The sequence below is a fragment of the Oncorhynchus mykiss genome, chromosome 7 (genome assembly GCF_057628025.1).
Source record: "Oncorhynchus mykiss isolate SJ-2025 chromosome 7, ASM5762802v1, whole genome shotgun sequence".
NCBI classification, from domain to species: Eukaryota; Metazoa; Chordata; class Actinopteri; order Salmoniformes; family Salmonidae; genus Oncorhynchus; species Oncorhynchus mykiss.
The window spans coordinates 62,757,591-62,785,501 of record NC_143028.1 but is presented as its reverse complement, the minus strand read 5'-3'; the positions used below and the strand labels follow the sequence as shown (position 1 = coordinate 62,785,501).

At 41.5% G+C, this 27,911-nt stretch overlaps 1 protein-coding gene across 1 annotated transcript in view; it reads left to right on the top strand.

Moving 5' to 3' along the window:
- LOC149982629 (uncharacterized) overlaps positions 1-27,911 on the top strand; it is a 229,931-nt gene that overhangs the window by 58,564 nt on the left and 143,456 nt on the right. Inside the window, exon 3 of the mRNA XM_090242224.1 lies at positions 22,823-22,829. Coding sequence (XP_090098350.1) covers positions 22,823-22,829 — 7 coding nt within the window. The remainder of the gene's footprint in view (positions 1-22,822; positions 22,830-27,911) is intronic.

The following is a 27,911-nucleotide window of genomic DNA, read 5'->3' as shown; positions in this document are numbered from 1 at the left end:
TTAAAATCACTAAACTGAAAAAACTCCACAAAGAGAAATTATTTAACCCATATGGTCATAGGAAAATATAATTAAAGCAGCATACCCTTAGTTAATATGTCTAAGAACTATAAACTCAAACATATTTGTCAGTTACACAAATTACCTTGAAATCAGTATTACAAATGACCATAAATTCATTATCCAAATTGCTTTCCAATGCGGGTGATCAAGCCACAACGGAAGGTCATTATAGAGGTCATAGGTCATACAAATCCCTTCAAATAAGTATTTTTTCCAAAATTAGACAAATTAGAAAAAATAGTCAATTATTTCCTATTTGCTTGTATCTTAGATTCCCAGAACATTACTTTATCTAAAAAAAATGTGTTTAATTAAAACTCAGAAAATAAAAACTCACCAAACCCAAAGGAAATAAAAAACAAATTAAACATAATATTTTAAAAACACCAACAAATAGTCATTACAAATGTTTTAAGTGTGTGTATTTGCAAACCTTAAGGTAAAAACAAAAACTTCCAGGTCCTTTTCAATTTGGTAGTTTATGGCCTCAATCTCCCTCACTCTCCCCAAGATTATAGTCCCAGGAAGCATTTCAAAGAGAGAGAGACAATAAACACCCATTTTCCCAGAAAAAACACAAAACACTTCGTTAGTATTCATTATACTACATCGATTCAGAAACTCAAAAGTGAACTATAAACCAAACCTAATGATAATTCCACTGTACCTCAAATCATGATACATACATTTTAATCAACATCAATGTATAATGTATGCTTAAGTGAACATGCTACCCTACAATTATCCTGATATCATTACTATGTAAATGTAATATTTTTTTCCTCTGTTGCAAATGTAGTACATTTCTTAGTGTAAGGAATCAGTCATTTAATCCCAGGCATTTAATAAAAATGTAGACGTGTTCTCCCATGGCTCCTTCAACTTACATATTTTAGATAACTTCCATCCGTCCCAGAAGAAGGAATTCTACTCAAACACATCAGATAATACAACGTTTAATTAAGTTAAATCAACACCTAAAATCAACAATAAACAGTAAACAAATAAACAAACCACACAAGAATTCACTAGTATAATGGTTCAGATGTCAAAATTGCTCAGAGACTCATGTTTACATCTCAATAAAATAAAACACAGTCTGCATGTTCCTCAAAAAACAACAACTGATGCCCCTGAGACAGATGTCTATGTATCAGGGGAAAAGCTCCCGGTGGTATCTGATTTTAAGTACCAAGGCATCATACTTGATTCCAACCTCTCTTTTAAAAAGCAAATAAAAAAGGTAACTCAAATAACCAAATTCAACCTAGCTAATTTCCCAAAACATATGCAATTGCTTTTGACTATAGAGGTAACAAAACTATAATTAAAATCTATAATACTCCCTCACTTAACATACTACCTTGGCCCAAGCTTGCTTTTCAACATTAATACCCATTCAGTCTTCTGCCAACAGGCTCTCAAACTTGATAGGAAACCCAATAGCTATAGAAAGCATAAGCTCCTGAGTTGGAAAAATTCTTATTCAATACACTGACTCCTATCTTGTATTCAAGATTCTAAATGTCCAGGCATTGTTCCACATAATGGAAACAGATTACAATGTTAGACTACATGAACTTTCCTGCTCAAATTCACTGGTGTTACCTAAACAATCAAACCAAGACTCAATAACCATCAGAATACATTATCACAATGTTTCCTTACTCACACTTGAATCACTTTCAGCTCAAGATATCCTATTCCGTTTTTTCCCAGTGGACAAAAATATAACCCTCATTTCAACGTTTTTCCTTACCTGTATCGTAAGATTAAAACCAAACTTTATAATTTTCTCTTCTCTTTCTTCTTCACACTTATGAAATGTCCAAGACTTTAAAAATAACACACACAGCGACAAAATGATAACATGTGTCAGTCAATCTATAAGAATGAAAAACATTTCGGTGGGCACCACTCTATCGCCATTATCTCTCCGCTACTATTTAGAATTTCTTTAATTTAGGTAACTGTCTCCTCTATTGATACAGTCATTTAAATACGACTCAATTCTCAATACATTATTCCAGCAGATCATTTAGTGAACAGACACCGTGTTGCATCAAAATTTGCTTCGCTATTATTTTAAGTTGAATGAATTAGTCTTTCAATTTAACCAAAACAATCTATTAAAAAGTCAAATGTATCCCTTATAACATTAGAACCAAACAAGCTATTAAAACACTCAGTTTATGTCTTATTAAAGACACGTCACTATCGGCAATTCCCAGAAAATAGCCCTAGTTTAAATGTACAAGCGTTATTCCAGCTATGATTCTCACATGCCAAATGAATAGATTAGCAATCAAAGAATAAAATCTACATTTATAGACTAGGAAACAGATCTTGCGCCTTTTAATAAAAGTAGATTGTTTACTCATGCAACGTATTTCAATTACTTTACTACATCACATTAGTCACGCAATGATAATTCGTTTGATGGAAAACCTTAGGCTTTGTTACGACATTATAAATTACGTCGAGATTCCCTCTTAATTCTCTCTAATTTATAGAAAACAGTTTATTCAATAAATCCCGCAACTCCTCTCATACTGGAAAGAAAAAATAAAACATTTTCAGACCTTAAGGGTAGTTTTATTTCAAATGTTGTACCCAGACAGAGATAATCCAATAAGCGTTTTATAGTTCCATCGTTAGGGTATAATAACCAAAAGTGGACACACTCTAATCAGTTTCTAGAGCTCAATTTCCTAGATTTAGTTGAATAGTTTAATAGTGCTTAAAACCTCATCTTCATCAAATTATTCATTAAAGATACCAACTCAAAACCTACGTACGTCTACGAATGGGTGGTTTAAATTGTATCTAATTATATTCTCAGCATTACTTTATCAAATCTCTAGTAATTGATTATACACATACAATTTATCATCATTTCAAATATTCACAGAATCCATATAAAACGTAAGAAATCTTAGGTACTCACACAGAACTTTAAGGATCACCCACACAGGATTGGTCAGATGTTCACACAGAACTGGTCAGACGTTCACACAGAACATCAGAACATACTTGAAAGGTTACCCACACAGAGTCAACCTAACCCGCTTACACAGAACGCTCCTACAAATATTACCTATTGATCCCATAACAAAATACTCACAGAGAGTAACCCAGGGCATACCTGGCTAGCACATTCAAAATAATTGGAATTCACCACTTCTGAGGGTCACTTAGACAATCACACAGACACACAGAATGAGGTCCTTCTTCCAATAGGGCTTCACCAAGTACCATGTTTCACACAGAACACACAGTCACCCTGGCCCCTCACCCCCACAGACCACACCAATCCCCACTGTGATCAATTCAGTGTCAGGACAGCTCTTGGTCACCCGCAACCGGACAGTGGCAGAGTATCTTTGAGTCCACAAACTCTCAGATTACTCTCCTCTGACTCAGCCCTGCTTACGCCTCCAAGGTGCCCTCCTAACAAAGGAATTCACACTCACAGTATACGTAACAGGGGCATATTTAAAAAAACTCGACTTCAAGTGTGTGTGGTTCGCTCACCTCTTTCTTTAAAAAAAACTCAGTTCGAGATGTGGTATCCACTCGGCTCGCTTCCTCTCAGATCAAAGGTTGGTCCATCTGCTTCGTTCCCGAAGTGTGGTTTCCCTAAGATCCCAAGTCTGAGGGATCCCTCGTGCACAATTTATTTACCTAGATTGCCAGGAACGATTGAAGATTCACATCCCTTCCTCGTCGCCAAATGTCATGGAAATTTCCCGTATTACCAAAATCATGAGAGAGCAAACCACACACAAGTCAGAGTTATCATAAAGTATATCTTTAATTATATGAGCTTCACCATAGCTGTGTGACTCTCAGGTCAATTCAGTGTCTATAAATTAATTATCTGAGAGTGTCAACATAATGGCAACTGAGATCCTTTACAGCAAAGATCAACCCCCTAGTCGACATGACAAACCACAGGTCTTAGGAAAATTTCACAAAGGAATAACTTTACTTGAGAGAGGAGTATCCCATAGCCAGACAGCATTAGCTATAAATTATCATTCAGTTTGCTATCTTAGACAAGGTTCTACTTCTCGTTCTTGGTACAACATAGTACCAAAACATTACCGCATCCAATGGCATATATCAATTGTCAATTCTAGATACTCCCATATAAAAAATACAACCCCTCCTGGACAAGCTCATGGAGAGGAGTGTCTGGCACACAGACATTGTGGAGCCAACTAACTGGTTCCCCTTTAATCACGCCATTCCTTCACATGGTTTAGGAATAGTTAGACACATTCACAGATAAGACTAACCTGACCTCTCCCCTCTCTGGGCGGATAACTGCAAACTGTCAACAGTATCATCCAAAAAGAAGACATCCTAATGACAAATATCTCACATAAGCATTATTATATAAATAAAACATCTTATTAATGTTACCTAACTAATTCTGATTCTGCTACCACATTCTTCCTAGCCACCGTGCTTCTACACCTGCATTGCTTGCTGTTTGGAGTTTTAGGCTGGGTTTAGGTTGGGTTTCTGTACAGCACTTTGAGATATCAGCTGATGTAAGAAGGGCTTTATAAATACATTTGATTGATTGATTGATGTCTCAATTGTCTCAAGGCTTGAAAATCCTTCTGTTGTGACTAGGGGGCAGTATTTTCATTTTTGGAAAAAACGTTCCCGTAGTAAACAGGATATTTTGTCAGGACAAGATGCTAGAATATGCATATAATTGACAGCTTAGGATAGAAAACACTCTAAAGTTTCCAAAACTGTAAAAATATTGTCTGTGAGTATAACAGAACTGATGTTGTAGGCGAAAGCCTGAGAAAAATCCAATCCGGAAGTCCCTCATGTTTTGAAAGCGCTGCGTTCCAGTGCGTCCCTATTGAGCAGTGAATGGGCTATCAACCAGATTACTCTTTCTCCGTATTTTCGAAGGTGTTTTACGCATTTATGTTGAAGAATACCAGTAAGCGGCTACATTGCGCAAGTGGTCACCTGATGCTCCCAGAGAGATTCACGCGTACAATACAGAGGTAGCCATTACTCCAATCGGTCCTACTGAAAAACTAATTGTCCCGATGGATATTTTATCGAATAGATATTTGAAAAACACCTTGAGGATTGATTATAAACAACGTTTGCCATGTTTCTGTCGATATTATGGAGCTAATTTGGAATATTCTTCGCCGTTTTCGTGACTGCAATTTCCGGGCGATTTCTCAGCCAAACGTGAAGAACAAACGGAACTATTTCGCCTACAAAAATTATATTTTGGGAAAAAAGGAACATTTTCTATCTAACTTGGAGTCTTGTGAGTGAAAACATCTGAAGCTCATCAAGGGTAAACGATTTAATTTGATTGCTTTTCTGATTTCCTTGACCAAGTTACCTGCTGCTAGCTGGACAAAATCCTATGCTAGGCTATCAATAAACTTAGACAAATGCTTGTCTAGCTTTGGCTGTAAAGCATATTTTGAAAATTTGAGATGACAGGGTGATTAACAAAAGGCTAAGCTGTGTCTCAATATATTTCATTTCATGAATAGGAATATTTTCTAGGAATATTTATGTCCGTTGCGTTATGCTAATTAGTGTCAGGCGATGATTACGCTCCCGCATGCGGGGTGGGGAGTCACTAGAGGTTATTAACCTGTTTTCTCCCCTTCATCTACACTGATTGAAGTAGATTTAACAAGTGACCTGGTCAGCCTGTCATAATGTTTTGTATACTCAGTGTATAGGGGACTATCTATGTATGACCTATTTGTCTACAGAAGGACTAGGGAGAAAACCATTGATAAGAATGTTGAGAGATACTGTACAGAGACACAATAGAGCTAATAAAAACACAAAATGTAAATGAATAATACAAACGAACAATAGAAATGAAACACACCAAAAAAAATTGCTAAATAGATTTCAGTGGATTGGTTCTTCAGGCATTCTGCTCCCCAGACCCACCTAAAATACTGTGATATGAAAGTGGACACTGAGGGTTCAAAGGTTTTCCAGTTAATGTGTTTTACCTGCACCTTGGGAGGTGTGGAATGTGTTTCAGGAAGATGTGCCCACTGATAAATATGGTTTAATTGTTTCTCTGGGCTCCCTGAAATAACCACAGGCTCTCCTACCTTTTCTGTTATACTGCATATCTATATTTTACGGACCAGAACGTAATTTTAGAAAAACACAGATCGGTACAATGGAACATGAGAAGCATATTTCAATAGTCAATATGTTCTCTCTGCTCTGGTCTTTTATCTCGTTTTGTTTGAGAAGTTACACATCAAAATTCAAACAAATAAATGTGAAATAGTGTTGGTGGTGCTATTAAAAATCTGTTTAATACCAAACACACACACACACACACACACACACACACACACACACACACACACACACACACACACACACACACACACGTAGCAGGAATGTTAGCAGCACACACACATACATACAAACACACACAAACACACACACACAGGCACACATACACACAACACAAAGATGCCCCCCCACACACACATACACACACTTCTTGCCTCAATAAACACCCAGCCGTAAAAAGCAGTATGCATGCACACATTTTTATTTGTGCCGGATAAATTGCAATATGATTTATGTGTGTTATTGTTCTGTATTAATAGACCAGTCTGGTACATGAAATAGAGAGAGAGCATACAATAGTCATAGGTAATCAATATATCAAATCAAATTATATTAGTCACATGCGCTGACAACAGTGAAATGCTTACTTACGAGCCCCTAACCGACAGTGCAGTTTCAAAAAATATGGATAAGAATAAGAGCTAAAAGTAACAAGTAATTAAAGAGGAGCAGTAAAAAATAATATGTACAGGGGGGTGCAGGTACAGAGTCAATGTGCAGGGGCACCGGTTAGTTGAGGTAGTATGTACATGTAGGTAGAGTTAATTAAAGTGACTATGTATAGATGACAACAGAGAGTGACAGTGGTGGTGGTGGTGGGGGGGGGGGGGGGGGGGGGCAATGCGAATCGTCTGGGTAGCCATTTGACTAGATGTTCAGGAGGAGTCTTATGGCTTGGGGGTAGAAGCTGTTAAGAAGCCTCTTGGACCTAGACTTGGAGCTCCGGTACCACTTGCCGTGTGGTAGCAGAGAGAACAGTCTATGACTAGGGTGGCTGGAGTCTTTGACAATTGTCAGGGCCTTCCTCTGACACCGTCTGGTATAGAGGTCCTGGATGGTAGGAAGCTTGGCCCCAGTGATGTACTGAGCCGTTTTCACTACCCTCTGTAGTGCCTTGCGGTCGGAGGCCGAGCAGTTGCCATACCAGTCAGGATGCTCTCGATGGTGCAGCTGTAGAAAAGGTTGAGGATCTGAGGACCCATGCCAAATCTTGGCAGTCTCCTGAGGTTTTGTCGTGTCCGCTTCACGACTGTCTTGGTGTGCTTAGACCATGTTAGTTTGTTGGTGATGTGGACACCAAAGAACTTGAAGCTCTCAACCTGCTCCACTACAACCCCATCGATGAGAATGGGGGCGTGATCGGTCCTCTTTTTCCTGTAGTCCACAATCATCTCATTTGTCTTGATCGCGTAGAGGGAGAGGTTGTTGGCCTGGCACCACACGGCCAGGTCTCTGACCTCCTCCCTATAGGCTATCTCATGGTGGTCGGTGATCAGGCCTACCACTGTTATGTCATCGGCAAATGTATTGATGGTGTTGGAGTCGTGCTTGGCCGTGCAGTCGTGAGTGAACAGGGAGTACTGGAGGGGGTTGAGCACGCACCTGCGGGGTCCCTGTCTTGAGGATCAGTGTGGCGGATGTGTTGTTATCTACCCTTACCACCTGGGGGCGGCCTGTCATTGAAGTCCAGGATCCAGTTGCTGTGGGAGGTGTTTAGTCCCAGGGTCCTTAGCTTACTGATGAGCTTTGAAGGCACTATGGTGTTGAAGGCTGAGCTGTAGTCAATGAATAGCATTCTCACATAGGTGTTCCTTCTTTTCAGGTGGGGAAGGGCAGTGTGGCGTGCAATAGAGACTGCATCATCTGTGGATCTGTGGGGTGGAATGCAAATTGGAGTGGTTCTAGGGTTTCTTGCATGAGAATGTTCTTGTCCCTTCGCGCTCTAGCGACTCCTGTGGTGGGCCGGGTGCATACACGCTGACACGGTCGCCAGTTGTACGGTGTTTCCTCCGACACATTGGTGCGGCTGGCTTCCGGGTTAAGCGAGCAGTGTGTCAGGAAGCAGCGCGGCTTGGCAGGTTTGTGTTTCGGAGGACGCATGGCTTTCGACATTCGCCTCTACCGAGTCCGTATGGGAGTTGCAGCAATGGGACAAGACTGTAACTGCCAATTGGACATCACGAAATTGGGGAGAAAACGGGGTAAAAAAAGTGGCCTATAGCAAATGAAGCATATTGCATACATTGTTCACAATGTGCAAAAAGCACTTTTCTGTAGTGCTCAAAGAATTCCACTCCAAGAGCAGCATTTAAAAAAAATTCAACTCGACGCAATGAGCCCAATCAGTCGTCCTCATAAACAGCAGAGTAGGCTAATTAGTCCTTGGTTTTTGGTTTATGCTCAGGTAAAAACATTTGGCTAATCTATATTTCCATATTTCCAAGTCCTATTCTTGAAGATCAAGGGGTATTAGATTAATTGGAATGACCGGAATCAGATTTTTTTCATGCAAAGACATAGCTTAATCATATTAATATCTGTAGTAGAAAGCAGTGGGTTAGAAGAAGCATACATAACCAACCCATAAAGTATGATTACATTTTTGGACAGGTAACTAGTAACTGTAACAGATTACATTTAGAAAATAACATAGCCAACCCTGTATAAAAGCTAGTTATTTTATAACTAAGCAAACAAACAAATTACTCACACAAACAAAGTATAACATAACAAGACAAAAAAATGTAGTTTTGTCTGAGGATCACTTTGGGTTAACAGATAGCAGCTGGTCTCCTAAAAAAGAGCAGATAGTGGCTGGTCTCCTAACCCCTTACGTACAGAGAACAGCTTTGGTAGTGTCTCCTAACCCCTTACGAACAGATAGCAGCTGGTCTCCTAACCCCATAAGAACAGATAGCAGCTTGTCTCCTGACCCCATAAGAACAGATAGCAGCTTGTCTCCTGAACCCATAAGAACAGATAGCAGTTTGGGAAGGTCTCCTACTGCCATGAGAACAGATAGCAGCTGGTCTCCTAACCCCATAAGAACAGATAGCAGCCGGTCTCCTAACCCCATAGGAACAGATAGCAGGTTCACCGGACCTGTGGGATACTGGGTAGAATTCATATTTGTAGAGTTTAACAGTTTGTATTCAGATTAATAGAGCTTTAGTTTTTCTCGTTTGGATGTGATACACTGTTGATTCTCAAGGATTAGTAACAGACTTCTTGTAGATTGCTTGTAAAATTCATTTCAGATGTCACTCTCCTGCTCTCCTGTCTACACAGCTACACCGGTTGTGTATGAATGAGAACATATAGGACATTCATCAGCACAAGTTCACTCCATGCACTAACCCATTACAGCCTCACACTGCACAAGGTCCACTGCCCATAGATGGTGAGTGAGTTCATGGTCCTCTGAATGCATCCCAAGGGCAGTAATAGGGGATGGGCCCCACGTAATCTCACCCCAGCCAACACACACACCCAGACGATGAAGTGCATCTTGCATCTTGCCATCTTGATGTAATGTATCACTAGCCACTTTATACATGTATCACTAGCCACTTTATATGTTTTCATACCCTACATTACTCATGTCATACTCTATACAATCTACTGCATCTTGCCTATGCCGTTCGGCCATCACTCATTTATATATTTTTATGTACATATTCGTATTCATTCCTTTACACTTGTGTGTATAAGGTAGTTGTTGTGGAATTGTTAGGTTATATTACTTGTTAGATATTACTGCATGGTCGGAACTAGAAGCACAAGCATTTCACTACACTTGCATTAACATCTGCTAACCATGTGTATGTGACAAATAAAATGTGATTTTATTTGATTTGAGTGAGTAATCCACTACTGACTCAGAACTGCATGCAAAGGCATGGTAAACCTCATTCCAACACTGTTTTTTTTACTCACTTTCAAATGACAGTAAACCACAGCAAAGCCAGCATTCCCCCCACAGTGGGGAGACCTTCTGCACTGTATTTACTGTATCAAATGTGTATGTTTCCATTACGGCAGACGGAGAGATGAAAAACCAATTGAACCTCAGAGGGATTAGGTCTGCCCACAGCACAGCTTTTGCCAGAGAACAGTAGAGCCTTAAATATATTATTCCCTCAAGATGAAGTGAATCTCTGTAGCGTAGAATGAGATCTGTTCAGTTTGTTAATCATAACAATAACTCAAAGATTGTTTGCAGTACCTGGCTGGATATAGGCTCTAGGCCTGGCTGCTGTGTTTACCATAGACATTATAATTGCATGGTATTTACATCTTGAAATCTGTTCAGCATGTGGTTTTGGTCCTATGTGCATGTCTTGAATCCCACCCTACTAGTTTAATGTTTATCATTTTGTTTCAGGGGCCCCTGACTTGCCAAAAATCCCACGAGAGTGAAGGGTTCCATGCCTTTTAATTTTCCAGTGTGTCTCTGTTAATTTAGTTTTGCCTTTATTTAACCTCTACAGGATCAGTGGGATGGTTGAGCTAACGTAGGCTAATGCAATTAGCATAAGGTTGTAAGTAACAATAACATATATACACTGCTCAAAAAAATAAAGGGAACACTAAAATAACACATCCTAGATCTGAATGAATGAAATATTCTTATTAAATACTTTTTTCTTTACATAGTTGAATGTGCTGAGAACAAAATCACACAAAAATGATCAATGGAAATCAAATTTATCAACCCATGGAGGTCTGGATTTGGAGTCACACTCAAAATTAAAGTGGAAAATCACACTACAGGCTGATCCAACTTTGATGTAATGTCCTTAAACAAGTCAAAATGAGGCTCAGTAGTGTGTGTGGCCTCCACGTGCCTGTATGACCTCCCTACAACGCTTGGGCATGCTCCTGATGAGGTGGCGGATGGTCTCCTGAGGGATCTCCTCCCAGACCTGGACTAAAGCATCCGCCAACTCCTGGACAGTCTGTGGTGCAACGTGGCGTTGGTGGATGGAGCGAGACATGATGTCCCAGATGTGTTCAATTGGATTCAGGTCTGGGGAACGGGCGGGCCAGTCCATGGCATCAATGCCTTCCTCTTGTAGGAACTGCTGACACACTCCAGCCACATGAGGTCTAGCATTGTCTTGCATTAGGAGGAACCCAGGGCCAACCGCACCAGCATATGGTCTCACAAGGGGTCTGAGGATCTCATCTCAGTACCTAATGGCAGTCAGGCTACCTCTGGCGAGCACATGGAGGGCTGTGCTGCCCCCCAAAGAAATGCCACCCCACACCATGACTGACCCACCGCCAAACCGGTCATGCTGGTGGATGTTGCAGGCAGCAGAACGTTCTCCACGGCGTCTCCAGACTCTGTCACGTCTGTCACGTGCTCAGTGTGAACCTGCTTTCATCTGTGATGAGCACAGGGCGCCAGTGGCGAATTTGCCAATCTTGGTGTTGTCTGGCAAATGCCAAACGTCCTGCACGGTGTTGGGCTGTAAGCACAACCACCACCTGTGGACATCGTGCCCTCATACCACCCTCATGGAGTCTGTTTGTGACCGTTTGAGCAGACACATGCACATTTGTGGCCTGCAGGAGGTCATTTTGCAGGGATCTGGCAGTGCTCCTCCTTGCACAAAGGCAGAGGTAGCGGTCCTGCTGCTGGGTTGTTGCCCTCCTACGGCCTCCTCCTACGGCCTTTCTCCTGCATTTCAAAGTTTACGTAACACAAAAAAATACAGAAAAACACGTTTTTTTCTTTGTATTATCTTCAAAAAAGGGGCAGATCCTTAATTAACTAGAGAACACATTCTCTTTTACAAAAACAACCTGAAATGTGCCTTGATGCAGGGTTCCCTCCTTGGACATCTTTGAGAATGTGCACTGTGATGCCACAGTAATTAATCAAGCCACCTACCAGGCCAGCCCACCAGCTGAAAACAGACCATGCCCCCCTTGCCCCTTTTTCCAAGGTTTGACAAACTTTGTAGGCTGCTGTAGTCAACTTTCCCAGAGAAGGTCAAATGTATCCAACGCTTCTTATATTTTATGCATTAATGTTTGACAAGCCTGTATGAAAGATTTACAACAGAGGTAGCCAACTGTACGTAAATGCCTTTTACAAGAGCAGATAAATGTGCTTTTTGTTTTGTGTTTTTATCAGGTTTGTTCATTGTAGCACCAACCTCTCCCCATACCTTGTTTAAAAAATGGTTGTGCGATAAATGTGTTGTCCTCCCAAAGTGTGCACTTCTCCACTTCCATTCACTGATTTGAAAGGAAATGACTGGTATAAGAAATATGGTGGAAACTCACACTAGACAATGGCTCCACCAATTCAAGGGTTTTAGTTTTTTGAGAAGTAGGAGAAAGGAGAGATTATAGGGACGCACCCAGTAATTTATTTGAAGTCATCTGAAATATCTCAAGAAAATCAGCATGTACGCACCAAGGTCAGCTGTACATCATCCTGTAAGAGGGCTGTTGTGATTATTCTGAAATGCCCACCACATTAATTATATAGTTTATACTTCACAGTGCTTCATATGTAGGTCATAATTATGTCCTGGGGAGAGGAGAGGATGATGTGTTATTTCACAATTACAGATCCTATTACCCTGACTCCAATTGTGATCATCTGAATTCTGTGTCATCTGAGGAGGGCTAAGCTAAGTGTGTAATAAAAGTTGATGAAACAATTATCGTCAAACTATAGGTATGGGAGGAGGTGCATTTTAATACATTCTAAAAAGGCTGCTGGGCTGGCATACCAAATGCAATTAGTTATAGACAATGTGTCACGTTCTGACCTTTATTTCCATTGTTTTGTCGTTATTTAGTATGGTCAGGGCGTGAGTTGGGGTGGGCAGTCTATGTTTGTTTTTCTATGATTTTGGGATTTCTATGTTTTGGCCTAGTATGGTTCTCAATCAGAGGCAGGTGTCATAAGTTGTCTCTGATATAGAATCATACTTAGGTAGCCTGGGTTTCACTATTTGTTGGTGGGTGATTGTCTATATTAGTTGCTTGTGTCAGCACAGTTCTCATCATAGCTTCACGGTCGTTATTTGTTTATTGTTTTTGTATAGTTTGTATTCAGTGTTCAGTGCTTTCTTTAATTAAAAAATCATCATGAACACATACCTCGCTGCATTTTGGTCCGCTCCTTACGACGATCGTGATACAATGTTTACTTATTACTCCATCCCTCACTCCAGAAAATATTGAAATCTTTCTTTTTTATTTCAGAAAACATCCCCAAAAAAGTAATGCACATTGTTAAAAGCCAGACTTAACCTGGTAACTGTGTGATTAATTGGGGGTGACTGGCCTACCCAGAGCAGCTTTTCTGGCGCAGTCACAGGTGGACAGACCTCAGAGACAAGACCTGATACCAGAAATCAATCAATGCCGGGTTTATTATTTATTGTTTAGAAAACAGGAATTTTTAAACAAATACCCTGAATTTGGCCTTTCCCGCTATTGAAACAAGCAAAGTTTATCTCCTTAGGAGCATTAGTGAAACACACCAAACAACGCTGTACCTAATATTTTCCTTTTCTCAAAAGGTCAGGGTTCAGTCAATACTGTATATCAGATAGCAAGGTATACTGTATGGTACTGTGATTAGAGCCATTGCTGTTGCTTTGGTTAATTATGAATGCTCAATCCATCATCTAGGAAACAATGATGTCATTGTTGAAAGTTATTTTATGCAAGTCTATTCAGAATTAGTTGAAGATGCATTTTTGTTTTGAACGACTTTCTGTCTGCTCACCACAATTCAACAGAGACTAGAGGTCTAGAATTGTAACAATTGTCGTATGAAGGAGAGGACCAAAGCGCAGCGTGGTAAGTGTTCATCTTGATTTTTAATACAAATAGTGAACACTGAAACAAAAAAAATAAAACGACAAACGAACAGTCCTGGACTGTGAAATAAAACACAGAAATGAAAATAAACACCCACGAAACACAAGTGGGAGAAGGCTACCTAAGTATGATTCTCAATCAGAGACAACTAACGACACCTGCCTCTGATTGAGAACGATACCAGGCCAAACGCAAACATAACATAGAAAACGGAACATAGATAACCCACCCAACTCACATCCTGACCATACTAAAACAAAGACATAAATAAAATAACTAAGGTCAGAACGTGACAGTACCCCCCCCAAAGGTGAGGACTCCGGCCGCAAAACCTAAACCTATAGGGGAGGGTCTGTTTGGGTGTCTGTCTGCGGTGGCGGCTCTGGCGCGGGACCTGGACCCCCTCCACCATAGTCCTTCTTCGCATCTTTACCCGCCTCCGTGGCCTCTTTAACGCGGCACCCTCACCCCCGACCTCGGACTGGGGACCCAAGACACGGGTCCCGAATGGACTGGAGATTCCGGCAGCACCGGATGGACGGGAGATTCCGGCAGCTCCGGAGTGAAGGGCGATTCCAGCAGTTCCTGGCTGACTGACAGCTCTGGCAGCTCCTGGCTGACTGATGGCTCTGGCAGCTCCTGGCAGACAGACGGGCGACTCTGGCAGCTCAGGACAGACGGGCGACTCTGGCAGCTCAGGACAGACGGCCGACTCTGGCAGCTCAGGGCAGACGGGCGACTCTGGCAGCTCAGGACAGACGGGCGACTCTGGCAGCTCAGGACGGACGGGCGACTCTGGCAGCACCTGATGGACGGGAGACTCCGGCAGCTCCGGAGTGATGTGCGATTCTGGCAGTGCTGGGCAGGAGGAAGACTGGCACCGGATAGACCGGACCGTGAAGGCGCACTGGAGCTCTCGAGCACCGAGCCTGCACAACCTTACCTGGTTGAATGCTCCCCGTAGCCAGGCCAGTGCGGCGAGGTGGAATAGCCCGCACTGGGCTGTGTTGGTGAACCGGGGACACCATGCGTAAGGCTGGTGCTATGTACCCCGGCCAGAGGAGACCAGATGCGCTGAGCCGGCTTCATGGCACCTGGCTCGATGGCCACTCTAGCCCGGGCCGATACGAGGCGCTGCTATGTATCGCACCAGGCTATTCCTGCGCACCGGGGACACCATGCACCACACGGCATAACACGGTGCCTGCCCAGTCCCTCTCTCTCCACGGTAAGCACAGGGAGTTGGCTCAGGTCTCCTACCTGACTTAGCCACACTCCCCGTGTGCTCCCCCAATACATTTTTGGGGCTGCCTCTCGAGCTTCCAGCCGTGCTGCCTCCTCATAACGCCGCCTCTAGGCTTTCGCTGCCTCAAGCTCTGCCTTGGGGCGGCGATATTCTCCCGGCTGTATCCAGCGTCCCTTGCCATCCAAGATCTCCTCCCAAGTCCAGGAGTCTTGAACCCGCTGCTCCTGGGTACCACGCTGCTTGGTCCGGTTGTGGTGGGTGTTTCTGTAACGGTTGTCGTATGAAGGAGAAGACCAAAGCGCAGCGTGGTAAGTGTTCATCTTGATTTTTAATACGAATAGTGAACACTGAAACAAAAACAAGAAAACGACAAACGAACAGTCCAGTCCTGAACGGTGAAATAAAACACAGAACAGAAAATAAACACCCACGAAACACAAGTGGGAAAAGGTTACCTAAGTATGATTCTCAATCAGAAACAACTATCGACACCACCTGACATTCAAATAACATCTAGCTAAACAGAATTATTTGAGGCTCCTTTTTAACTCCCGTGTTTACAGTAGGGATGACTTTATAGGGAAAACAAGACTGGCCCAATTCATGTTAATCCATTCACGGGTGTCCTGAATAAAGCCTGAGACACGAGACAATAATTAATTTAACGCCACTTAATATTAGTATTAGAGTATGGGAAATTCCTCCCTGCAGACTCTTCAGGTTCCAGCCAGACCTCTGTGTTGACAGCTCCCCTGCCCTAGGGGGCCATTAGGGCATTCCCATGATGCACCTCCCCACCCCTTCCAGCCATTGCAGCATTCCCAGACATCCCTCTGACTGACTCAGAGCCTGCTGGCCTTATGATAGCAGTCCTCTCAGAGTGTTGTGGGGATACCAGTAGCCTTCACAGGGTGTTGCTGGGGTAAAACCTGTTTTCTGCATCCGAAATGGCAACCTATTCCCTACATAGTGGTTCCTGGTCAAAAGTAGTGCACTAAATATTGAATATTTCAGACGTGGACCAATTTCTCCTGTGGAAATCTGCTGGTCTTGTAAACCCTGAGGCTTCCTGATTATCTCACTGCAGGAGATATCTAGAGGGTCTCTCTAGCTCAGGACTAGGGACACATTGACTTGCTTATTCCACTGACCTACCAGACACACACACACACAAACACACACAAACCATGTTGTCTCACCCATCATCCCAATGGATCCCGTGGGCCAGTATATGCTGCTCTTTACCACAACCCTGCAGGAACCATTTCCTAAAATGTGACTTACACAATTATTCATGTTAAGATACCGGTTGTGAATACAGACATGTTAATATGATAATAAGTCATGTAAAAACAGCAATGAATTCTATCTTGCTTTGAGGATTGTGATAGATTTGTACCAGAGGTATTCTGCTGACCTCTGCTGAATGAGCAACTGATGAGACTAGAGGGAGAAAACATAGCTTCCTTGTTCTATTCAAATACATCATGTTAGAAAGCTCTAATGACCATGAAAAACAGGACCAATCTGTTAACAGATTCAAAGATGTGTCAGGGTATAATTCACACTTAATATCTGTGACAATTCCCCCGCCTCTGTTGACCTTTAGAGTGTAGGGGTGTTTACAAAATCCCAGAGTGACTCTCAGGCATGGATGACTGCATTTATCATTAGCAACATGTTTCATAAAGGTATTCTGTTTGTTAATCCTTTGATAACCAAAGAAGACCAATGAAAGCGGATGTCTCTCTGATAGGGTAACATCCTGACAGAGATAACACTACACAGATTTCTTAAAACTCTCATTGTCTTTACTATGCTGAGACGACAGCTGGTAAAATACGTATTCAGCACCTGTAGCGCTGTACCTCTTCTTTGTGTCTGTTTAATGGGATTGGCAGTTATTGGCAGTTCTTACAGAAAGGCACAGCAGTGTGAAGATGAGATGACATTCATAAGATGTATTTCACCTCTAAAGTATGTGAATATCCATCAAAATATTGATATGTTCTGCATAGAAGATGCTGATGATGGCTTACTCTGCATGGGGCATTATTCTTCACAAAAGAGAGACAACTGAATGCCTACAGGCCCCTTAAGTTTTGAACAGTTCTGCCATCTCCAATGTGTTTATCAGACAGCTCATTCTTTTTGATCCTGGTGTTTTCTCCTCTGATGATCTCAATGTTGATGTGCTCTCCTGTGGCTGCTGACATTTAAACATCCATTTAAACAGTCAGAGGAACATCAGGAAATTGATTCCCTCTAATGATTCTCCCCTGACTGAATTCAAGTCCATTAGCTTCCTTCAGTTCAGTGATTGCAGAAAAAATCTGTCCCAAAAAATTAAGGGAACAGACCTTCCAAATAAATTAATACCTAGATATGTTCAATTAAGTCAACAATTCCCAATTATTTCTTATAAGATAAAACTATCATGCCAAACTATAAAAAGCTAATGTCCTGGGAAAGTTCTGGTTGGCTAGGAAAATGGTATTAGCCATACCGTTTCAAACACCACCCCAAGACCCTCACCCTCAAATCAGAACTGAGCTATAAAATCTGAAGACAAAGCAGTATAAAAGCATAGGAGAGAGCTACTACAGCTGCAAGACCCTCATTTATAATGAAGCAGTTCACAGTGGTTCTGTCAGGTTAAATTGACCCAAGAACCAGTCTGCCTGAATCGTGATCCTACCCAGCATCCCCACCTTGCCCTTATTAGACACAGCATAGTGGAACCACATAATAGAGTACCCCCTTGTAATTTGGCTGAGGGCTCTCAGGAAGGGAAACAGTGCAGAAGGCAGAACTAGTTATCACAGGCCCTTTGACACCACCACCTTACCTAATTTAAACAGCTTTGCAGTGTGACCGCGGGGGACATCAAATAATTAAGCAATAAGGCCCGAGAGGGTGTGGTATATGGCCAAAATACCATGGCTAAGAGCTGTTCTTAGGCAAGACACAATGTGGAGAACCTTTCTCAAGGTTTCTACAAGTAATTTTCTGAAGATCCACACAGGATTCTTTTTCCTGTTTAGACATATTGTATTGTTACATTTCCAGGTTTTATTATCATGTTAATTGACAAGTGCGCTAGCTCTGGAAACATCTGAGGTTCATTGAGGAGATAATTGAGAACCACTGATTTAGACATCAGTTCTTAAATGACAAGGCCATACATTAGTCTTTCACAAGACACCATCACTGGCCATAGTAATTTTTAATACATACCATAATGACACTCTCACTCACGGCTGCACAAAAAGAGCTGTGAGCAAACCACGCCCCAAAATGTTCAAATGAGCCACCGCCCCTACATTTTCATTATCACTAAACAAAGAACCCTTGTAAGGCTCAAAAGGTTATTTGGGTCAGTGTGGTTTCACATAGAACCATCGCCCTTCCCAAAGAACCCTTGAGGAACCCTCTTTTCTCAGTGTGCAGATCTCAGTTTTCTTCCCTTCAGACACTTTTTCCCCTCTCACTGATATGTTGTACCCTTCTTGTAGGGAGAGGTTGAGAGCATTAGAGTTCAAATCAAATCAAACCAAATCTTATTTGTCACATGTAGAGGTAACTGAGGTAATATATACATGTAGGTAGAGTTATTAAAGTGACTATGCATAGATAATAACAGAGACAAGAAGCAACGTGAAAGAGGGTGGGCAGCAATGCAAATAGTCTGGGGCAGCCATTTGATTAGATGTTCAGGACTCTTATGGCTTGTGGGGTAGAAAATGTTTAGAAGCCTCCTGGACCTAGACTTGGCGCTCCGGTACCGTTTGCCATGTGGTAGTAGACAGAACAGACTATGACTAGGGTGGCTGGAGTCTTTGACAATTGTTGGACTTTGTACTACTTCTATGTAATAAACTGACATTCAGATCCAGTGTTTACCTGGCTCACAACACACCTACAGTACATTACAATGAGTCCGTCCTCCTATAGCTCATCCCACCAGGCTCCTCTGCTGGATTCCAATCTTTCCATTTGTAGCATGCCTTTGTAGGTTTTCCATTGTGTAGCTACTAGTCTTGTGCCACATACATAGCTGGCTGTCCACTTTTGGTATGCGAGATATCGCTTAATCAGTGCATTACAGTATGCCATGCCAGATTAGGTTTTGGATGAGTCTAATTAACTGTAAACCGACAATGAGCCCTTGGTTTTATTCATTGAGTCTCAGAAGAATCACTGTGGAATGCTTGAGATCTTTAGTTTGCTCAGATAACATGACTGACAGTTTCCTTATCTCTCCTGCCATCTATATCCGCTCTCACCTTTCCAGGGTCAAGTCATTTACATTCAAATGATCTACCATCGTGAACCTGGTAATGCTCTAATCAGGGACTAAACTTATTGCTTAGCAATAGAATAATAATATCCATGTCCACTATAACTGTCCTGCCATCGCACATGGCATAGGACCTGTCATAACTTCTCAACATCCAGCCTACATAAGGCCTGTTTCTGTAACTACTTAATTAATGCTCTGGCAACCACACACAGACAACCAACCAACCAACCACGGACAGAAACATAATGCTGAGAAAATGAAGTGACAAACAAACTAACTAGCCCTTGTTTACTGCCAGGACTTGCATGGAGATAACAATCTCTCAATTAGCTGGTGTTATCTGTCATCTTTAGTGTTAACGAGTGAGAAAAAAGTGCAGTCATATAACAATAATTCGCCGCACCTGAGGGACATTGCTTAATTGAATGTATGATGTTTTTCTTTTTTTCTGCTACTTTTTTAACCTTTTTTTTTGTTGTTGTTGTCTTTGTCACTAATAATCCCTTGATCTCTGTAGTGCCTTATCTGTACAGAACGTCAAAAGTTCCCGTCTGTGTTCTGAGCTCTGTTATCTAGAATACACTGTAATATTGGAGGGAAATGCCAACACACACGCTGCAGTATCTCTCGTTTCTCTGCTAATACAAAAGGCCATATCATACATATGTATAAGGGCGACATTTCAAAATTAAACACCATTTTAAAGTTAGAAAAGCGATTGGCTGTGTGGAAATGGCAAGCTCTGCTGCTGATGGCTGATTTGGCAGTTTAGTTTAATATGTAATATGTCTCTGATTTCAACACATTTACTTCTGCACAATTGGTCTCCAATAGATTTACTTCAGTTTAATATGCAATAGGTCTCCAAAAGATACCCACATATTTATACTGCAATCTGAGTGTCACGACTTCTGCCAAAGTCGTTGCCTCTCCTTGTTCGGGCGGTGCTCGGCGTCACCGGTCTTCTAGCCATCATTGATCCATTTTCCATTGGTTTTGTTTTGTCTTCCCACACACCTGTTTTCAATCCCATTCATTACCTGTTGTGTATTTAACCCTCTGTTTCCCCTCATGTCTTTGTCAGAGATTGTTTATTGTCAGTGTTGTGTTTGTTGTGTAGGTGCGCGACGGGTCCTCGTACCCATGTTTGTTTATATTCTGTTCTTAGTGTTATGGAGCATGTTACGTGGACATTCAATTAAAGACTTAATTTTACACTCCGTTTGACTCTCCTGTGCCTGACTTCCCTGCCACCTATACACACGACTCTGACACTGAAACACTATATGAATGCTTTAACAGTGGATCAATGTAATTTACATTAATATATATATATATTACCTTTATTTAACTAGGCAAGTCAGTTAAGAACAAATTCTTATTTTCAATGACGGCCTAGTGGGTTAACTGCCTGTTCATGGGCAGAATGACAGATTTGTACCTTGTCAGCTCGGGGATTTGAACTTGCAACCTTTCGGTTACTAGTCCAACACTCTAACCACTAGGTTTATTGCCACCCCATGACAATAACCAGCTCAAGTATCAGTTACATACCCTTATAAAGTATAACATACAACTCCCTCTATTGTTCTGTTAAGCTCTTGAGAACTGAAGAACTTTAATTTCGGTAATAACCACTTGGATTATGAATATTGATCTTGCCTAATGTGCTGTAGGTTAATTGACAATGCCATTTACAAAGCTGTTCTCTTGATCCACAGAACGCTGAGTACATAACAATATTCTCTAGTCCTTCCTTTGAATTGTGTTGTGATTGGAGGACTGGGATCAGCCAATTGGGAGGCTAGCCTGAAGAAGACATTGAAAGCATTCCCCCAGGGTGTCTTAAAACTCACTAATCAACATACTATCTATATCCTGTATATTAGCTAATTATTTGCACAGGCTCTAAACTAAACATCGTAATGATGAATTTCATTTAGTGAATAAAATGAATCCTTGTTTCTGTAATTACTCAAATGAACGGTACTGTACCTGAAGGACTTTTGGTAATTTTACTATTTTGGTAACTTTACTGTTTAGATGGCATAGGGTAGGCTGCTTATGCATTATTAAACCATTTGTGAATCCAACACATTTCCTTACAATCATCACAAGTTGGCATGAGCAGTTTATAATAAATACCATTTGTTATAGAGCATTCTATGGTGAGCATTATGACTATATTGTGGAGAACAGAGATAAAGTATTTTATCAAACCAGAGAATTGCACAGCTGGAAAATATATGTATGGGGCAGCAGGTAGCCTAGCGCTTAGCCTAGCGCTTAGCCTAGCGCTTAGCCTAGCGGTTAGCCTAGCGGTTAGCCTAGCGGTTAGCGCGTTGGACTGCAAGATCGAATCCCCGAGCTGACAAGGTAAAAATCTGTCGATCTGACCCTGAACAAGGCAGTTAACCCACTGTTCTTAGGCCGTCATTGAAAATTATTTGTTCTTAGCTGTATAGTTTGTCTCACTGAAAGTGATCCCAGTTCTGTTTCTAGGCCACTGTGAATGCCTGTGGGAAATGAAACATCCACTAGGAACCTTTTTTGACATACTCCTCCATAGCCTTCTTAAGATCTATATCCTCTATGTTTGCTCTATAGTTATTCATATGATACCTAATAAAGGTGTCAGTATGACATCCATCCATTCAGGCTACTTTCCAATGCCAGCGTTTAATTTGCAGAGCCTGCAGTAGAGATGTGATATGAATCTAAGCTGTAGCTCCATATTTACAAGGCACACAGAGAGGAAGGAAGAATTCCCAATGGAAAGTGGAATTAGGTCTATATATTTTTGAAAGACAGAGAGCTTCTATAGATACAAGCTGTCCCATGGAAAAGCTCACGTACATGATTTTTACACTTGCACATGATGTCATACAGTGTAGCCCTGAAGAATATTGGCTGCTTGAGATAGCTACTGCAGACAAATAACAGAAGAATGGCTGGGGGTTGTCTCTGTCCGGGTGTTTTTTCATGAATCAAATCAAATTAAATTGTATTTATCACATGCGCCGAATACAACCTTACAGTGAAATGCTTACTTACAAGCCCTTAAAACCTCTTATGGCTGCGATCCCTGTACAGGGATCAACATCAGGGGAAATTTCAGAGTGACAACTAAAAATACAACGTCAAACATTCTTGCCCACAGATTAGTTACCATAGGAGACAATGAGTCCTGTGGTATTTTCTACATTAAACATTCTTGAAAATGCAAGTGTCTTACACCCTTCCAAAGATTAGAATCTTGGTAATCAAACTACATTTTCCAGTTTAATATAGCTATTACAGAGAAGAAATACCAAGCTTTTGTTTGAGAAGAGCAATCAACAACAGAAACATTTTCTGCCATGACAGTTTTTACACATTCACATCTGAAGGTAAAATTATGACTTACATTCTGATATCTTGCTCTTATTTCTCTTCCTGAGGGTCCCAGTGATCAAATGAAGTGCCGTTTTCTTTGATAAAATCAATTTTTATAGCTTAAATCAAAACATTTTGTAACCCGTTTGTGCCGTGAATTCCATCTCTATCAATTTTTCACGGAGCATTCGACGTAATTACACACGGTAAACCATCGTTTATCTAGTCATGGTTGGTTTCAGTGCATTCCTCTGGATGTTTGAAACACAGCCAAAAGTCATTGTTTTTTTTACGGGGAGTATTGACCGAAGTGAACTGATTTGAAGACACCAAGCAATGACTACCTTGCGCACCAATCATTTTAGCGAAGCTTGGTTGATGGACTGTATTTCTGCCCATTGACCACTGATCTTCTTGAAATCTAGCTGGGTAGATAGCCAATGAGCTGAGGTAAACGCCAGTATGTAATGGTTTTGGGTTGGACCACCATTCCTTGTTTGTAATCGCACGCGTAGCGAACTCCATTCTCGCCTTGACGATCAGAGGAGTTGCTGTGAGGCTTGTTACGTGCAGCAGTATTTCGGAAAGTTGTATTTTCAACGATTTCATTGAAGATATCATGGCAAATAAATCAGGAAAAGCGAAGTCAAAGTCTAAAGTGAAAGTGAAAAAGTGAAAGTGGGACAGATTTTTTGTTTGAGGAATCTTTCAGTGTTATGATTCAAACAGGAACTGAGGAGCTGTTTCTGCAAGGACAGGATGTACTTCTGGACGGGTAAGTGCTAATGCCGTTTTATAAAATGTAAATATATATTTTTTTTTTTTGCAAAAAAAAAAAATATATATACAGTGCCTTGCGAAAGTATTCGGCCCCCTTGAACTTTGCGACCTTTTGCAACATTTAAGGCTTCAAACATAAAGATATAAAACTGTAATTTTTTGTGAAGAATCAATAATAAGTGGGACACAATCATGAAGTGGAACGACATTTATTGGATATTTCAAACTTTTTTAACAAATCAAAAACTGAAAAATTGGGCGTGCAAAATTATATCTTTAAGAAATGGCTTTCTTCTTGCCACTCTTCCATAAAGGCCAGATTTGTGCAATACACGACTGATTGTTGTCCTATGGACAGAGTCTCCCACCTCAGCTGTAGATCTCTGCAGTTCATCCAGAGTGATCATGGGCCTCTTGGCTGCATCTCTGATCAGTCTTCTCCTTGTATGAGCTGAAAGTTTAGAGGGACGCCAGGTCCTGGTAGATTTGCTGTGGTCTGATACTCCTTCCATTTCAATATTACCGCTTGCACAGTGCTCCTTGGGATGTTTAAAGCTTGGGAAATCTTTTTGTATCCAAATCCGGCTTTAAACTTCTTCACAACAGTATCTCGGACCTGCCTGGTGTGTTCCTTGTTCTTCATGATGCTCTCTGCGCTTTTAACGGACCTCTGAGACTATCACAGTGCAGGTGCATTTATACGGAGACTTGATTACACACAAGTGGATTGTATTTATCATCATTAGTCATTTAGGTCAACATTGGATCATTCAGAGATCCTCACTGAACTTCTGGAGAGAGTTTGCTGCACTGAAAGTAAAGGGGCTGAATAATTTTGCACGCCCAATTTTTCAGTTTTTGATTTGTTAAAAAAGTTTGAAATATCCAATAAATGTCGTTCCACTTCATGATTGTGTCCCACTTGTTGTTGATTCTTCACAAAAAAATACAGTTTTATATCTTTATGTTTGAAGCCTGAAATGTGGCAAAAGGTCGCAAAGTTCAAGGGGGCCGAATACTTTCGCAAGGCACTGTATATATATATATATATATATGTATATATATTTTTTAATTGCAATGAAATGTGTGGTTTGTTTGTTTGTGTGTGTGTGTGTGTGTGTGTGTGTGTGTGTGTGTGTGTGTGTGTGTGTGGGGGGGGGGTTGTTTGGGTGTGTGTGTGTATATATATATATATATTCCATGTCAGATATATATATTTTCCATGTCAGATTATATTTTCCATTTTTTTATTCAAATGGAATGGAGTAGAACAGCAAACACACACATGGCCACTGCTCCTGCTACTCCTCTCCATTTCCATATGAAATAGCCATCGGGTGCTGTTCAGGGGAGGGCAGGCCCACAACAATGGCCGGCGTTAAATGGAACAGCACTTCACCTTAGTGACTGTTCCCTCTGCTCTATACAATACATATCTGTTTTTTTATGTGATGATAAAAAGCTCATACAATACAAATATTTTTTAAATGTTTTCTTTCACAGTGATAGCGACTCCGACTGGGAGCCCCCGGTGCCAAGCTGCCCGCTCTACCTCTGCCCCCAGTGGTGTTCATATGCCACAGTTCATTACTGCAGGCATGACTGTGCCTCAGGGCCACTTGTTCAGTTTGCCTCTGCTTTACATCAGAAAGAGACTGCTATGGGACATGGCACAGGCAGTAAAATATTGTGTCGGACTTCCAAAAGGTGTACTGTTTTTTTTAAATATTTATTTTCGAATATTTTTTATTACATTTTTTGTGTGTGTGTTTGTGTTAGAATTGATTTTTGATATGTTGTATATAGTTATTTGCACTGTTGTATATAGTTATAGGTCATTTCACCAATTCGTCCACTTGGGTACATTTGGGCAACTTGTGTGGGACACCTGGGTGACTTCATGCTAAATGTCATGTGGCTCACCCATTCCTGAAGTTATCAGGCTGAAACTTTGCACACCTACAGTTGCCCTCTTGCGTTATCCATCAAAATTATCTCCAGCATCCTATCTGACTGTGTGGCTATTCTATTACATGTGAAAGATGATGCTACAACAAAAAACAGAAAAAGTATGCTCTTTCTTTCTCTTTTCTTCCACCAGATCTACTGTGTTTTATTCTCCTACATTCAATTAACATTTCCACAAACTTCAGAATGTTTCCATTCAAATGATACCAAGAATATGCATATCCTTGCCTCTGGGGCTGAGCTACAGGCAGTTAGATTAGGGTATGTCTTCAGGCTGAAATTGAGAAGAAAGGGATGCAGCCAGAGCAGCAGTAAAATAACAATAGCGAGTATATATACTGGGGGGTACCAGTACAGAGTCAATGTGCAGTGGCATCAGTTAGTTGAGGAAATATGTACATGTAGGTAGAGTTGATAACAACAGAGAGTAGCAGCAGTGTAAAAGCGGTATAAAAGCAAATAGTCTGGGTAGTCATTTCATTAGGTGTTCAGGAGTCTTATGGTTTGCTTGGGGGTAGAAGCTGTTTAGAAGCCTCTTGGACTTACACTTGGCATTCCTCAGCAGGAAGCTCAGCAGGAAGCTGAGGATCTGAGGACCCATGTCAAAACTTTTCAGTCTCCTGAGGGGGAATAGGTTTTGTCGTTCCCTCTTCACTACTGTCTTGGTGTGCTTGGACCATGTTAGCTTGTTGGTGATGTGGACACCAAGGAACAACAGCTTGTTTGTATTAGGCCTACACATTCCAACTCGTAAGAGATGTTTATAAAATCAAATCAAATTTATTTATATAGCCCTTCGTACATCAGCTGATATCTCAAAGTGCTGTACAGAAACCCAGCCTAAAACCCCAAACAGCAAGCAATGCAGTTGTAGAAGCACGGTGGCTAGGAAAAACTCCCTAGAAAGGCCAAAACCTAGGAAGAAACCTAGAGAGGAACCAGGCTATGTGGGGTGGCCAGTCCTCTTCTGGCTGTGCCGGGTGGAAATTATAACAGAACATGGCCAAGATGTTCAAATGTTCATAAATGACCAGCATGGTCCAATAATAATAAGGCAGAACAGTTGAAACTGGAGCAGCAGCACGGCCAGGTGAACTGGAGACAGCAAGGAGTCATCATGTCAGGTAGTCCTGAGGCATGGTCCTAGGGCTCAGGTCCTCCGAGAGAGAGAAACAAAGAGAGAAAGAGAGAATTAGAGAGAGCACACTTAAATTCACACAGGACACCGAATAGGACAGGAGAAGTACTCCAGATATAACACACTGACCCTAGCCCCCCGACACATAAACTACTGCAGCATAAATACTGGAGGCTGAGAGAGGAGGGGTCAGGAGATACTGTGGCCCCATCCGAGGACACCCCCGGACAGGGCCAAACAGGAAGGATATAACCCCACCCACTTTGCCAAAGCACAGCCCCCACACCACTAGAGGGATATCTTCAACCACCAACTTATCATCCTGAGACAAGGCCGAGTATAGCCCACAGAGATCTCCGCCACGGCACAACCCAAGGGGGAGGTGCCAACCCAGGCAGGAAGATCACATCAGTGACTCAACCCACTCAAGTGACGCACCCCCCCCAAACTCTATTACTCTCTCACATTTTGCCAAAACGAACAAGAGGGATTCACATTCCGTTTCAGCAACATTAACGTTAACTGTTAAACAAATCAATAAATGAAGGGAGAAAGAGAGACACAACAAGAGAGGCTAGATCTTATTATATAATTGCTTATTTCTTATTTACACGTTAGCAAACCAAAATGTTTGATTAAACCACGAGGTGGTCTCGGTTATATATGCATGATGTTAGAACAAAAGAGGCCACTTGGCAACCCAAATAGGCCCAGTCACTCCCCGGTCTCAGCGGGGAATGTTTTTGTAGAGGACATCCTTTCATGGCATTAACTATGATGTTCCTGTTACTGTTTTTCTCCAATAGTCACTTGTTTCATGGCTATGAATTCACAATGCTAAAATACCACAGGATTGAAAGTGGGTAGTGGGCTGCTTTGTTAGACAAAAGGAAAGTGGCAGACAGAGAGAGGGGGGAGAGAGAGAGGGAGAGAAAGCGAGAGTGACAGAGAGAGAGCAGCAGAGAGTCCGTTTGAGAATCAACTTTTAGTCCTCACCAGCCGACCAGGGAAGG